Raw genomic sequence first — 14,884 nt, 5'->3', positions numbered from 1 at the left:
CTGGTCTAAACCATTGACAAAGTTATCTGTACTGTGTGTTACCCAAATTGGAAGCAGTGGTCTCAGTAGAGTTGCAGCTCTCCTGCTCAGTTGTCTCAGTGGGGCCAACTGCTGCACACTCTGTGATGGTGGTGTGGCTGGAGGTTGGGGTTGCAGCGCTGCTCACCAGCTCAGATGGTGTTTCTGACTCTGAAGTCTTTGTCCACTGCAGAGCATTCTTCTACAGATCAGACAGAAAAAAAATAGGAGAAAAGGGAAGTAAATCACCTCCTCTCTGAAGCTAACCGACATCATACAAATATTGATACAAAGTGCTTAAAACATTTGTTTCACCCAACATTTTTGCATTCATGTAGTTACAAAGTAAGTCAAGCTCAAATCCATATATCAATTTCCATACAGATTAATTGGGAACACTGCTCATTCTATTCCAAATCAAAACGTTTTTTCTTTATCCATTTTTTAGTTATGTAAAGTGAATGGTAAGCTGTTAAAAAAACTAGCACTGTCTGTATTTTCTTTAAAGTGCCACTAAACAGGCCAAAACATTGTAAATTCAACAATATACAGTGGGTACGGGGAAATTATTCATGCCCCCTTAATTTTCACCCCACTCTTTTTTTTAATATTGCAGCCATTTGCTAAAATCATTTAAGTTCATTTTTCCACATGTACACACAGCACCCCATATTGACAGGAAAAAATAATAAATAAATTGTTGAAATTTTTGCAGATTAAAAAGGAAAAACTGAAATATCACGCAGCCATAAGCATTTAGACCCTTTGCTCAGTATTTAGTAGAAGTACCCTTTTGACCTAATACAGCCATGAGTCTTTTGGCGAATGATGCAAAAGGTTTCTCACACCTGGATTTGGGGACCATCTGCCATTCCTCTTTGCAGATCCTCTCCAGTTCGGATGGTGAACGTTGGTGGACAGCCATTTTCAGGTCTTTCCAGAGATTCTAAATTGGGTTTAAGTCAGGGCTTTGGCTGGGCCATTCAAAAACAGTCACGGAGTTGTTCTGAAGGCACTCCTTCCGTATATTAGCTGTGTGCTTAGGGTCACTGTCTTTTTTGAAGGTGAACCTTTGGCCCAGTCTGAGGTTCTGAGCACTCTGGAGAAGGTTTTCGTCCAGGCTCTGTACTTTGACACATTAATCTTTTCTTCGATTGCAACCAGTCTCACTGTCCCTGAAGCTGAAAAACACACCCACAGCATAATGCTGCCACCACCATGCTTCACTGTTGGGACTCTATTGGACAGGTGATAGCAGTGCCTGGTTTTCTCCACACATGCCACTTAGAATTAAGGCCAACAATTTCTATCGTGGTCTCATCAGACGAGAGAATCTCATTTCCCTTCAGGTGTTTTTTTTAGCAAACTCCATGCAGGGTTTCATGTGTCTTGCACTGAGGAGAGGCTTCCGTCGGGGCACTCTGCCATAAAACCTCGACTGGTGGAGGGCTGCAGTGATGGTTGACTTTCTAGAACTTTCTCCCATCTCCCGACTGCATCTCTGGAGCTGAGCCACAGTGCTCTTTGGGTTCTTCTTTACCTCTCTCACCAAGGCTCTTCTCCCCGATTGCTCAGTTTGGCCGGACCGCCAGCTCTAGGAAGGGTTCTGATCGACCCAAACGTCTTCCATTTCAGGATTATGGAGACCACTCTGCTCTTAGGAACCTTAAGTGTAGCAGACATTTTTTGTTACCTTGGCCAGATCTGTGCCTTGCCACAATTCTGTCTCTGAGGTCTTCAGGTACTTCCTTTAACATCATGATTCTCATTTCCTCTGACATGCACTGTGAGCTGTAAGGTCTTATATAGACAGGGGTGTGGCTTTCCTAATCAAGCCCATCAGTATAATCAAACAGAGGTGGACTCCAATGAAGGTGTAGAACCATTTTAAGGATGATCAGAAGAAATGGACAGCACCAGAGTTAAATATATGAGTGTCCGAATACTTATGGCTGTGTGATAATTCAGTTTTTCTTTAATAAATCAGCAAAAATTTCAACAATTAAGTTTTTTTTCCCCTGTCAATATGGGGTGCTGTGTGTACATTGAGGAAAAAAATTGAACTTAAATGATTTTAACAAATGGCTGCAATATAACAAATTTAAGGGGGTCTGAAAACTTTCCGTACCCAGTGTAATAATACACCACAAAGAAGAGTAATGTTAAGTCTGACAATGAATGAATGGATTAAAAAAATAAAAATCCCAATGTAAAATAAGGCTTCAAAATGGTAAAAAAAAAAAAAATTGTCATTCTTTTAAGGTTCCAGACACTGTGGGCGTGTTGCTGGGTGCTCTGAAAATCCTGCCACCCCAGAACTTTCAGCTGTCAATCAAATACTTCCATCACGGCCCCTCTGCGGTGAGAGGAGCGATGCACATAGCACATGCTTTCACTGGCCACAGAGTGTCATTCTGCTCTTTTAGTTTCAGTTTAAATTCAGTGAGCCGTTAATCGACACAGGGACTCGGCCGCAACACGCCGTGGAGGCGGCGGCGGGGGAAATCATCTGTGATGCACGCACTGTCGGTGGCTAGAGCCGGATAAATTCTGTATTGGGATTAAGATTCTGAAATTGGGTGGCCACATCATAATGTTAATCTTGGAACAAAGATACTGCCATTTTATTTTAATAGCCTAAGCAATACAATACAATTTATTTATATTTAGTAAAATGTGACGTTCCAATACATTTTCATGTCCGGAAATTAAACCTATGAGATTTAAAGCTTTCCTCACTCTTTGAACATACTTTATTATTCAGAACACAACCGTACATACACATTGTCCAGTATCAGTAACAAGTTCAGCTGCTGGTGGAACATACATCTATTCTTCAGAACACAACCGTATGTACAGTGGGGCAAAAAAGTATTTAGTCAGTCACTAATTGTGCAAGTTCTCCCACTTAAAAAGATGAGAGGCCTGTAATTTTCATCATAGGTGTACCTCACCTGAGACAAAATGAGAGAGAGAAAAAAAATAATAATTCAGAAAAATCAGGCTGATTTTGAAATAATTTATTAGTAAATTATGGTGGAAAATAAGTATTTGGTCAAGAACAAAAGATCATCTCAATACCTTTTATATACCCTTTGTTGGCAATGACAGAGGTCAAACACACTGTTGCTGGTATTTTGGCCCATTGCTCCACGCAGATCTCCTCTAGAGCAGTGATGTTTTGGGGGTGTTGCTGGGCAACACAGACTTTCAACTCCCTCTGAAGATTTTCTATGGGGTTGAGATCTGGACACAGGCTAGGCCACTCCAGGACCTTGAAATACTTCTTACGAAGCCACTCCTTCGTTACCCGGGCGGTGTGTTTGGGATCATTGTCATGCTGAAAGACCCAGCCACGTTTCATCTTCAATGCCCTTGCTAATGGAAAGATGTTTTCACTCAAACTTTCACGATACATGGCCCCATTCATTCTTTCCTTTACACAGATCAGTCATCTTGGTCCCTTTGCAGAGAAAGCCCCAAAGCATGATGTTTCCACCCCCATGCTTCACAGTAGGTATGGTGTTCTTTGGATGCAACTCGGCATTCTTTCTCCTCCAAACACAACAAGTTGAGTTTTTACCAAAAAGTTCTATTTTGTTTCCATCTGACAATATGACATTCTCCCAATCCTCTTCTGGATCATCCAAATGCTCTCGAGCAAACTTCAGACAGGCCTGGACATGTTCTGGCTTAAGCACGGGGACACGACTGGCACTGCAGGATTTGAGTCCCCGGCGGCGTAGTGTGTTACTGATGGTAGCCTTTGTTACTTTGGTCCCAGCTCTCTGCAGGTCAATCACTCGGTCCCCTCGTGTGGTTCTGGGATTTTTGCTCACCGTTCTTGCGATCATTTTGACCCCACGGGGTGAGATCTTGCGTGGAGCCCCAGATTGAGGGAGACTATCGGTGGTCATGTAGATCTTCCATTTTCTAATAATTGCCCCCACAGTTGATTTCTTCATACCAAGCTGATTACCTATTGCAGATTCAGTCTTCCCAGCCTGGTGCAGGTCTACAAATTTGTTTCTGGTGTCCTTTGACAGCTTTGGTCTTGGCGATAGTGGAGTTTGGAGTGTGACTGTTTGAGGCTGTGGACAAGTGTCTTTTATACTGATAAGGTCAAACAGGTACCAATAATAAAGGTAATGAGTGGAGGACAGAGGAGCCTCTTAAAGAAGAAGTTACAGGTCTGTGAGAGCCAGAAATCTTGCTTGTTTGTAGGTGACCAAATGCTTATTTTCTACCATAATTTGCTAATAAATTATTTAAAAATTAGACTGATTTTCTGGATGTTTTTTTTTTATTTATTATTTTGTCTCTCATCGGTGAGGTATACCTATGATGGAAATTACAGGCCTCTCATATTTTTAAGTGGGAGAACTTGCAAAATTGGTGCCTGACTAAATACTTTTTTGCCCCACTGTACACATTGTCCAGTATCAGTAACAAGTTCAGCTGCTGGTTAACACAAATATGAAATCAGTCATTTACACGGCAGCAGATTAATGCATGTAGGGATGTAAGACAGTATCTGGACAATTTGAAAGTGAAGAAGTTAAAAAGGTGGTTTGGGAGACTTTGAATGTGGCATGGTTGTTAGTGCCAGACAGGCTGGCTGATTGTTTTAGAAACTGTTGATTTACTGGATTTTCGCACACAACCACTTCTAGGTTCTAGTATATAGAATGGTACGTAAGATAGAAAATATCCAGTAAATAGCAGTCCTCTGGGTGAAAATGCCTTATTGATGTCAGAAGGTCAGAGGAGAATGGTAGACGGGTTCAAACTGATAGAACTTATACAAATTACCACCTGTTACAACCGAAGTAGCATGTCTGAACGCATAACTCATCAGCAGAAGACCACATCGAGTGCCACTCCTGCCAACGAAGAACAGGACATTGAGGCCACAATTTATTTGCACTGATTCACTAAAAAGCCTGGTCGGACGACTCTTAATTTTGGGTGCAAAACTAGGATGTTACATATATCGATGAATGTCATAAAAAACGTCAGATGTGTAGCGTATCATTCAACTGGTGATGATCATGAAAGGAGAGTAGGAGATTAGACGAGTCTTACTTTTGTGCACACTCCAATCATGGAATTTCTCTACATTACTGACAATCTGAATTCAAGTTCTGTAGGATCCTCTCCATGGGTTTTCCAGAGGCTTTCTTGAAGGCTTGATTATGCTCGCAATGTAGTGGTTTTAGCAACTGTTTGGTTGATGTTATTCTTGTGCATGGGTAGGTGGACTGGACACAATCATCTACATGTTCTGATTAGGCTTGATCTTCAAAAGCTCTCTCCTTTGTTGCTAGATAGTTTTCGTGGTCACAGAATGATATTGTTACCTCAACAGTTGAATTCTGGTAGAGTTTACACACTGTAAGCCAGCTCTCTCATTAATACAGCTTGTTACATCTGGCAACTTTAATATTACCAACTAATCTAAATGTATCAACCATTCTTGAGCATTGTTCTTCCTGAAATCATTATTTGCTAAATCACTGAACTGCAAGCTTAATATTCCCTCTTTTCGACATCTCTATCGACTCTATACATTTCTTAAAAACTCAAGTGTTTAGCCACCTTCATGCAGACATGCTTCTCCTGTAAATCTGACTTTGAATCACTGTTGACTGACTGGTAGTACATCTTCAGTTTTATCTGAGCAATAATGCATTGATGACACCTGATATTCGCTGAATAGTAGATTTTGACATTCTGAAGGGATCATATGACACCTTTCATTTACACAAGATCACCCCTGCAAAAGTGGCCACAATAAAAAGATGCCCTTCTATAGCATGCGCACACCAATAATCCTATTGACGCTTTTACTGTGACATCATACGATTTCCGATTTTGAAGACTGTCGCCGTATTGGTTGGGCGAATGCAAGTAAACAGCACGAAAGCGACCCTACACCGAGCGACTTGGCTAAACCCTACTGAACTGTTGCCCAGAGTGCGGGGTTTGGCAACTGTTTCCATGAGTGGCCAATGAGTCTACCACTGGTTTTGGGTGCACACCGTTGCAGCTTACAGCCAATCAAAATGCACAGAAGCTTTCATTCACACTGAAAATGCACTTCAGGGTTTGCGAGCCGTAACGCTGTGCCACCTCAAGCCATATAAATAGTGTGTAAAATACAGTACTGTGTTTTACATCAATACTTAATTATATTCATAATGTATCATGTGGATGAAAAAGCTAAGCTTGTTACCAAAATGTACGTTGGTACGTTCAAATGAATGGAGTCAGTGAGACGCGTTGAAATATCAACACTCTTGCTTTTATTCTCTCTTTAGCTTTAGACTATCTTTTTATGGTTTAAGAAATGTGATCAACTACAATATACTGTATATACAGCTGCTGGTCATATAATTAGAATATCATAAAAAAGTTGATTTATTTCAGTAATTCCATCCAAAAAGGGAAACTTGTATATTATATTCATTCATTACACACTGATATATTTCAAACATTTATTTATTTTAATTTTTATGATTATAACTGACAACTAATGAAAATCCCAAATTAAATATCTCAGAAAATTAGATTATAACTTGAGACCGAAAACAAAATATTTCTAGAAATGTTGGCCAACTGACAAGTATCAACATGAAAAGTACGAGCATGTACAGTACTCAATACTTAGTTGGGTCTCCTTTTGCCTGACTTACTGCAGCAATGCGGTGTGGCATGGAGTCAATCAGTCTGTGGCACTGCTCAGGTGTTATGAGAGCCCAGGTTACTCTGATAGTGGCCTTCATCTCTTCTGCATTGTTGGGTCTGGTGTATCAAATCTTCCTCTTCACAATACCCCATAGATTTTGTATTGGGTTGAGGTCAGGCGAGTTTGCTGGCCAATCAAGAACAGGGATACCATGGTCCTTAAACCGGGTACTGGTAGCTTTGGCACTGTGTGCAGGTGCCAAGTCTTGTTGGAAAATTAGATCTGTATCTCCATAAAATTAGTCAGCAGCAGGAATCACAAAGTACACTAAAACTTCATGGAAGACGACTGCATTGACCTTGGACCTAAGGCAACACAGTGGACCAACACCATCACGTCATGGCACCCCAAACCATCACTGACTGTGGAAACTTAACCATCAACCTCAAGCAACCCTCTCCTCTCTTCCTCCAGACTCTGGGACCTTGATTTCCAAAGGACATGCAAAATTTACTTTAAATCAGAGAACATAACTTTGGGTCACTCAGTAACAGCCCAGTCCTTTTTGTCTTTAGCCAAGGTGAGACACTTCTGATGCAGTCTCTTGTACAAGACTGGCTTGACACAAGGAATGCGACAGCTGAAACCCATGTCTTGGATACGTCTGTGTGTGGTGGGTCTTGAAGCACTGACTCCACCTGCAGTCACTCTGGGAATCTCCCCCACATTTTGGAAGGGGTTTTGTTTCACAATCCTCTCCAGGGTGCGTTTATCCCTATTGCTTGTACACTTTTTTTCGACCATATCTTTTCCTTCCCTTTGCCTCTCTATTAATGTGCTTGCACACAGAGCTCTGTGAACAGCCAGCGTCTTTAGCAATTACCTTTTGTGCCTTGCCCTCCTTGTGAAAGGTGTCAATGAGAGACTATTTAAAGGCCTTTGAAGGTGTTTTTTTGTGAAGTAGCTGATTAGAATGCGGCACCAGGTGTCTTCAATAATCCCTCTCTCCACAATATTCTAAATTTCTGAGATACTCAATTTGGGGTTTTCATTCGTTGTCAGTTATAATCATCAACATTAAAAGAAATAAACACTTTAAATATGTCAGTCTGTGTGAAATGAATGTATACATTATACAAGTTTCATTTTTTGAATGGAATTACTGAAATAAATCAACTTCATGATATTCTAATAATATGACGAGCACCAAACGCCTATACAAGCTCCCTCAGGGCATCCAGATATACAATAGCTCAATGTGCAGGGGTGCGTCAATCTGCAACATTTATTTTTATGCAATGGTCAGGTCCAATCGGGTTCGACTGCATCATGCAGTGTGCGGCAAGCTTAACCTAATAAGTTCAGAACGGCTGGCGAAGTGGGGTTTCACTGCTGTGTTATTGGTTGCTCCAACGAAAGTGGGCAGTGTACGGCATCGTTCTTTCGACTTACAGCTGTCACCAAGAATTAGTGCGAGAAAACAAAGCAACTGTCAACTTACCATTCTTAGCTGGCTAGGATGCGTACAAGTTATCTTCTGTTGTTGTTGTTGTAGTAGTAATGTCTTGATCAGAAAGTCCAGCGAAAATGGGGCATTGTTTATTCTTATGTCATGTCATTTTTAAGGCCTAATTATTGATTAAAGCACTTATCATCATACCACTTTCCTGAAATAAGATCTAATCCCCTCCAATAACTCCCTAAAGACTTATTAGCCATCATTTGTCACTGTCAAATTGTATTTTTGGTGGCAATCCGCAATGGCTGTCGTTGTGACCAGTGCCCGGATATACAGCGGCTGAAATAAGTATTTATCACATCACCATTTTTCCTACTAAATATACATCCAAAGGTGCTATTGACCTGAAAATTTCACCAGATGTTGGGAACAACCCAAGTAATCCATACATACAAAGAAAGTAGAAGAAATATGCTCAGAAATTAAGTTGTGTAAAAATGGGAAATGACACAGGGAAAAATTATTGAACACATGAAGGGAGGTGCAAAGAGACATGGAAAGACAAGACAACACCTAAAATCTATCAATTAAACAACAATCCGTTCCCTTGTCAGTGCATATGAATATCAGCTCGTTCAGTCCTAATTGATGACCTACAAAAAGGTCTCAGATGCTAGAACGGCCCAGCCAATCACGTGACTTGAATCCAATTGAAAATCTATGGAAAGAAAGGAAACTTAAAGTCCATAAAAGCAGCCCATGGAACCTTCAAGATTTGAAAACAGCTTGTGTGGAGGAATGGGCCAAAATCACACCAGAGCAATACATGCGGCTAGTTTCTCCATACAGGAGGCATCTTGAGAACATCATTGCAAACAAAGGCTTTTGTACAAAGTATTAAATAAATACCAGTTGGCGTGTTCAATACTTTCCCCCAGTCATTTCACATTATTACACACAACTTAATTTCTGAGCTTATTTGTTCTACTTTCTTTGTACGTATGGATTACTTGGGTTGTTTCCAACATCTGGTGAAACTTTCAGGTCAATAGCAACTTTGGAAATATATTTAATGAGAAAAATGGTGAACCTTGAAAAAGGGGATATTCTCTAAAAACAATACTTTTTGTTGTCTGAAGAACCCACTTTTATACAGACAACAATATCGGGTTAGACATTTTTGTTTTCATTTACGGTCGCTGTTAGTCAGTCTTGGGTGCTTCTTTGATTGGCTACATTTTATTCCTCTAATTAATCTCAAAGGTCTTCTATCGGGTTGAGGTCAGGACTCTGTGCAGGCCAATCAAGTTCATATACACCACACTCACTTATCCATGTCTTTTTGGACCTTGTTTTGTGCATTGGTGCACAGCAATGTTCGAAATAGAGCTGTTCGTACAAAGTTGGGAGCATGGAATTGTCCAAAATATTGGCTTCTTAGTTCCAGTAAAATTAACTCTGAAGGATACCGCATACCAAGACCTTTTGGAAAATTCACTGCTCACAACTTTGCTGGAACAGTTTGGAGATGGCCCCTTCCTGTTCCAACATTACTGTGCACCAATGCACAAAGCAAAGTCCATAAAGACATGGACGACAGTCTGGTATGGATCAGAATCATCTTTATTTGCCAAGTATGTCCAAAAACACACAAGGAATTTGTCTCCGGTAATTGGAGCCGCTCTAGTACGACAACAGACAGTCAATTGACAGAGAACACTTTTGAGACAAAGACATTGAGAAAAACAGTCACTGAGCAATAAAGGGTTGCTAGTTATCTGGTAATGCCAGTCCATTATTTTTTTTGGGCAATTGTGCAAAAAGATGCAGAGTCCTCGAGCACTTAGAGCAGTTCGAATGACTAATATTACAATAGTCCGGTGCAATGACCATTGTGCAAAGGGCGCCGAGACTTCAAGCGAGTAGTACGATAGTCTGAACTCGACTGGCCTACATCGCTCTCATAACCTCTAGGTGGCGGTGGCATATTGGCATGAAAGTGTACAGCTTTTTCATAACCTCTAGATGGTGGCATACATTTATAAAATGGTAAGGTTTTTCCCCCCATTTTCCCCTATACCCATGTATAATGCGCACTATTGACAATTTGTTGGTAAAAAAATGTGCATTATACACGAGAAATGATGGTATATTTGACTTTGCTTTGTTTTACTTTGCTGCCACGTCATTGCAAATGAGAATCTGTTCTTTAACACATTCACTGCCATTGACAGCTTTAGAAGTCAAATATCCATGTTAACTAGGAAGGCTGGCAGTGAATGCGTTAATTGCCTTACCTGGATAAATAAAGGTTAAATAATGAAAATGATGATAATATGGGTGTGTGATGCAATTTTGGAGAAGTGGGAGGAGGATCGCGTTCACATACCTTTAGAGTGAACAAGCTCATCCGTCCAGGCAACTTAAAGAAGATACTGTTCTTGACCCGATCTCCCCTCACCTGAGAGTGAAGCATTGTTACCAGGCAGGCCAAAGGTGCTGTACCACTGTGTGAAAACAGACAATACAAACTTGTGTCATACCAAGGGTACCAAGTATCAGGGTGACCAAACACCCAATTCACCTCCATTTGATGTTAAAGGTCCGATAATTTGGCTATTTAGACCTCCATAGCGTGAGTCTCTAACATGGACTTGGACACCAAAGTGTCAATTTAATTTCAAACACCTTGGTTTTGTCAAACAAGTGCCAGAAAAGGACCATTTGTATCCACTTTGTCCATACCATAATCAGAATCATCTTTATTTGACAAGTATGTCCAAAAAACACACAAGGAATTTGTCTCCGGTAGTTGGAGCCGCTCGGGTACGACAACAGACAGTCAATTGACAGAACACTTTTGAGACATAAAGACATTGACAAAAACAGTCACTGAGCAATAAAGGGTTGCTAGTTATCTGGTAATGCCGGTACAAATTATTATTATTTTTTTTTTTACAATTGTGCAAAAGGATGCAGAGTTCTCTAGCACTTAGAGCAGTTCGAATTACTAATCTCGCAATAGTCCGGTGCAATGACCATTGTGCAAAGGGCGCCGAGACCTCAAGGGAGTAGTGCGATAATCTGGGACGATGTAGTGTGCAGATGTTGCAGATACTCCTCAGTCAGTGTGCAAATGGGGCAGATGCTACTCTGGCATGAGTGGCCAGTATTGGTCAACAAAAGATATGCAAATAGTGGAGGGTGGCGAGACTACTACAGTGAGTGCACGAGCAATATATAATTGGCCCAACAGAAATGTGACAACAAACGTGCTTTCTCAGAAGCTGCAGGAAGTACATCCCCTGCTGGGCCTTTTTGAGGACGGTGTTGATGTTGATCACCCACTTCACGTCCTGAGTGACTGTAATTCCCAGGAACCTGAAGGTCTCGACGGTTGACACAAGGCAGCTGGACAGCCTGAGGGGCAGCTATGGAGAAGGATGCCTCCTGAAGTCCACGATCATCTCTACAATCTTGAGCGTGTTCAGCTCCAGGTTGTGTCGGCCGCACCACAGCTCCAGCTGCTCCACTTCCTGTCGAAATCCAGACTCGTCACAGTCCTTGATAAGGCCGATGACAGTGGTATCATCTGTAAACTTCAGGAGTTTGACAGCCGGGTGCGTTGAGGTGCAGTCGTTTGTGTAGAGCGAGAGGACACAACCTTGGGGTGCCCCAGTGCTGATGCTGCGTGTGGTTGATGTGGTCTCTCCCATCTTCACCTGCTGTGTCCTGCACATCAGGAAGTGTAAATCCAATGGCAGATTGCAGGAGAGATGCTGAGCTGGAGAAGCTTGGAGGAAAGGAGTTCAGGGATGATGGTGTTGAACGCTGAACTGAAGTCCACGAACAGGATCCTTGCGTAGGTCCCTGCACTGTCGAGGTGTTCTCGGATGAAGTGCAGTCCCATGTTGACTGCATCATCCGCAAACCTAGCCAATATCATGGCTAAAATTCAGAAGTCTGATCTAGGTATAAGATTAGTAGCCATAGACATGGCATGACAAAGAAATTGTTACTGTACCAAAAACAGCATTTTTTCCCCCTCAATGTACACACAGCACCCCATATTGATTTATTAAAAAAGAAAAACAAATATCACACAGCCATAAGTATTCAGACCCGTTGCTCAGTATTTAGTAGAAGCACCCTTTTGAGCTAATACAGCCATGAGTATTTTTGGGAATGATGAAACAGGTTTTTCTACACCTGGATTGGGGGATCCTTTGCCATTCCTACTTGCAGATCCTTTCCCATTCCTCCTTGCAGATCCTCTCCAGTTCACTGTTGGGACTGTATTGGACAGGTGATGAGCAGTGCCTGGTTTTCCCCACACAAACCCCTTAGAAGTAATGCCAAAAAGTTCTATCTTGGGCTCATCAGACCATCCATCCATCCATTTTCTGAGCCGCTACTCCTCACTAGGGTCGCGGGCGTGCTGGAGCCTATCCCAGCTGTCATCGGGCAGGAGGCGGGGTACACCCTGAACTGGTTGCCGGCCAATCGCAGGGCACATGGAAACAAACAAACAACCATTCGCACTCACAGTCATGCCTACTGGCAATTTAGAGTCTCCAATTAATGCATGTTTTTGGGATGTGGGAGGAAATTGGAATGCCCGGAGAAAACCCACGCAGGTACAGGGAGAACATGCAAACTCCACACAGGTGGGACCAGGGATTGAACCCCGCTCCTCAGAACTGTGAGGCTGACGCTCTAACCAGTCGGCCACCGTGCCGCCCTCATCAGACCAGAGAATCTTATTTCTCATCTTGGAGTCCGTCAGGTGTGTTTTTTTTTTTTTTAGCAAACTCCATGTGGGCTTTCATGTGTCTTGCACTGAGGATAGGCTTCCGTTGGGCCACTCTGCCATAAAGCCCCGGCTGGTGGAAGGCTACAGTGATGATTGACTTTCTCGAACTTTATCCTATCTCCCGACTGAATTTCTGGAGCTCAGCCACAGTGATCTTTGGGTTCTTCTTTACCTCTCTCACGAAGGCTCTTCTCCCCCGGTTGCTGAGTTTGACTGGACAGCCAGCTCTAGGAACGGTTCTGGTCGTCCCAAATGTCTTCCATTTAAGGATTATGGAAGCCACTGTGCTTTTAGGAACTTTAAGTGCAGCAGAAAATGTTTTGTAACCTTGGCCAGATCTGTGCTTTGCCACAATTCTGTCTGAGCTCTTCAGGCAGTTCCTTTGAACTCATGAGTCTCATTTGCTCTGACATGCACTGTGAGCTGTAAGGTCTTATATAGACAGGTGTGTGGCTTTCCTCATCAAGTCTAAATAGTATAATCAACCATAGCTGGACTCCAATGAAGGTGTAGAACCATCTCAAGGATGATCAGAAGAAATGGACAGCACCCGAGTTAAATATGAGTGTCACAGCAAAGGGTCTAAATACTTAGGGCTGTGTGATATTTCAGTTTTCTTTGAAAAAAATTGAATTGCTGAAATGATTAGTCAACATGGGGTGCTGTGTGTACACTGAGGGAAAAAATGAACTGAAATTATTTTAGCAAATGGCTGCAATATAACACAGAATGAAAAATTTAAGGGGGTCTGAATACTTTCCTTACCCACTGTATGTCAATGGATTTCCTTTGCTGGCATGTTGCCATATTCAGCAAGGCCACCATGTAGGCACGGGAGGCATGTCTGTTGGTTGGATCTAGTCTTATTGCACATCTGTGACCCAGAAATATGCGTGTCCCAGGCTCTGCCTATATTGTGCCATACCGCTAAGTAAACCACAGTGTCCAATTCTGGAACTAACAGACCGTCAACGGCAGTTTACCTATATTTTCTATTTTAAATTACAATGTTTCCATGTATAACATCACACCAGATGTTTGTGGTGACTTTACGCATCAATCTGATTACAAGACGACATGACTTAAAAGGTTGGAACATAAACAACTCGCAAATTTCGGTTTTGTTTTAGAGAGCCAGTATTACATTTACATTCGTGCACACTGCCAACGTGCGGGTTTTGAGTTACGATTTGCTTTAAAATCTAAGAACATTAAATATATATAAACAGTATATACACGGTTCTTACGCATTTCAGATTTCAAAATTTCATACTTTTTCCAGAACTTAATTTCCGGACTTCTCTGAATTTCTTTTTTATATATAATTTCTGACATTTGAGGAGACATTGAGGCAACAACCAACGCACAGCAAATGACTGTTACCTCCACGAAGTCCCTTAATCACTGATGATTGTAAACATCAAAGGGCATTAACCTACTTATACCATGGTCACTTGCCAATGAAACTACCAATTCATAATTTCAAAAATGGACTAGTGTAGTAAAAATAGAAAGTTTTACTAAAACAATTTATTTTCCCTTGCAAAACCTGAGGGCTTGACTATGAAGAGTCATTCCAATTCCAGAGCTTTTTAAAAGGGAATGTAAACACTATTCAGTACCCCAGCAAAATTATTGTCTAGTTTGACAATGTTAAATAACAACAGGTATGACAATAATATCTGATTTTACTATAACACATTCAGTACTTGTGACTGTTGATGCAAGCTCTCAGGTTGGTAACGCTGTACTCTGTCGGTCTTTGTTGACTGGACGGTGGCATAAAATCATGGAAGGGTATCATTGAAAACAACGGTCGAGTGTTCAGTTTGTATTTGTCAGTTTATGTTCCAGGAGGTGCCTCAGTGTTTTAATCTCATCTTTTATTTACCTTAATTTCCTCCTT

At 41.5% G+C, this 14,884-nt stretch overlaps 1 protein-coding gene across 1 annotated transcript in view; it reads right to left on the bottom strand.

Moving 5' to 3' along the window:
• The window catches only part of asxl1 (ASXL transcriptional regulator 1), a 50,251-nt gene that overhangs the window by 20,427 nt on the left and 14,940 nt on the right, over positions 1 to 14,884 (bottom strand). The window contains exons 4-5 of the mRNA XM_061686616.1: positions 10,555 to 10,672; positions 43 to 220 (exon numbers count right to left, since the gene is read on the bottom strand). Coding sequence (XP_061542600.1) covers positions 43 to 220; positions 10,555 to 10,672 — 296 coding nt within the window. The remainder of the gene's footprint in view (positions 1 to 42; positions 221 to 10,554; positions 10,673 to 14,884) is intronic.

Source organism: Phycodurus eques, chromosome 1, assembly GCF_024500275.1.
Source record: "Phycodurus eques isolate BA_2022a chromosome 1, UOR_Pequ_1.1, whole genome shotgun sequence".
In the NCBI taxonomy this organism is placed as follows: Eukaryota; Metazoa; Chordata; class Actinopteri; order Syngnathiformes; family Syngnathidae; genus Phycodurus; species Phycodurus eques.
The sequence above is the reverse complement of the archived record's forward strand: the minus strand, read 5'-3'. Positions and strand labels throughout refer to the sequence as shown.